Raw genomic sequence first — 1457 nt, 5'->3', positions numbered from 1 at the left:
ATGAAAGTTCTACTCACACATACGCTAGGGCTCACTCTACTCGCACCCGCGCTGGTGCTTGCTTTGCCTCCCTACCCTAACGTTACCATCCCTTCGGGGCCCTCGCTTTCGGAAATCGAAGCTACAGCTGCAACAACCCTGCCGGAGTCCCCGGTTTCTAATGTTCGAGGTCTTGCCTTTGATCGCTTTTATCAGCTATGGATGGAGAACACAGTATGTCACCCCTTCGACCTTACCAGAAGACTTCTAAGATATCCTTAGAACTACGAGGACGCGGCAGCCGATGAAAACATGTAGTGGCTAGCATCTCAAGGAATTCTTCTGTAAGAGTCATTTCGATGTCCCCTTGAAATAGCTCGCTAATTTTCGATCGATCCAGCACCAACTACTTTGGCGTCACTCACCCTTCGCAACCTAATTATTGCGCATCGGTCGGTGGCGACACGTGGGGAATGGACCACGACAGCTTGATCGACATGCCTGCCAACATTTCCACAATTGTTGATCTTCTTGACACCAAAGATATCTCATGGGGAGAGTACCAGGAACACTTGCCCTACGCCGGTTTCCAAGGATTCAACTACTCCAATCAGGCCACCTTGCGTGACGATTATGCTCGCAGGCACAACCCCCTCATAAACTTTCGCTCAGTCACCAATAACGAAACACGCGCGCGCCAGATCAAAAGCTTCACAGACTTTCAGGATGATTTAGCTAATAAGACGCTGCCGCAGTGGGCTTTCATCACGCCTAATGTTACCAACGATGCGCATGACACCAACATTACCTTTGGCGCGAAATGGGAGCGTGGCTGGATATCTGATCTCTTAAAAAACCCATACTTCATGAACAACACGCTGGTGCTGTTGACGTTTGATGAAGATGCGTATCTCGAAAACAACAGGGTCTTCAGTGTGCTTGTTGGTGGCGCAATTCCAGATCATCTGAGAGGAACCAAGGACGATACGTTCTATACCCACTACTCAAGCATTGCTACTGTTTCTGCCAACTGGGGTCTTCCATCCTTAGGCCGCTGGGACTGCGGGGCCAAAATCTTCGAGATTGTGTCCAACAAGACTGGCTACGTCAACTATGAAGTTGATACCACCCATTTGCTTCTAAATCAGACATACCCTGGTCCTGCAGCCATCGGCTGGATCGGAAAATATTCACCCGTGTGGCCAATTCCTATCACGGATGCTCAATGCTCAGCCGGCCATGGTGTTCTTGGTTCCGTCAAAAGTTTTTATGGTAGCCTTCCCCCGACATATAACTACACCAGTCCGTACCCCATGGATGCCAAAAGCAACTACAACATGAATGCCACTGCTGTTCGCACTTCCAACACCACAACGGGGGCCGGCGTGACCGCCGTGAGCGCAGGGATGGCTGTCACAGCCCCCAGTTCTGTGATTATCACATTGACTTTAGGAGGCTTTCTTTTCTGTCTTGTTTAA

The 1457-nt window shown here is 49.8% G+C and overlaps 1 protein-coding gene across 1 annotated transcript; it reads left to right on the top strand.

Moving 5' to 3' along the window:
• Positions 1–1457, top strand: BDV38DRAFT_289955 (phosphoesterase family-domain-containing protein; the record flags this gene model as incomplete). The annotated part of the gene is made up of 3 exons (XM_032061376.1): positions 1–213; positions 262–293; positions 380–1457. The coding sequence occupies 3 exons, from the start codon at positions 1–3 to the stop codon at positions 1455–1457; spliced, it is 1323 nt and encodes a 440-aa protein (XP_031916990.1).

The sequence above is a fragment of the Aspergillus pseudotamarii genome, assembly GCF_009193445.1.
Source record: "Aspergillus pseudotamarii strain CBS 117625 unplaced genomic scaffold BDV38scaffold_10, whole genome shotgun sequence".
Taxonomy (NCBI): domain Eukaryota; kingdom Fungi; phylum Ascomycota; class Eurotiomycetes; order Eurotiales; family Aspergillaceae; genus Aspergillus; species Aspergillus pseudotamarii.
The sequence above is the reverse complement of the archived record's forward strand: the minus strand, read 5'-3'. Positions and strand labels throughout refer to the sequence as shown.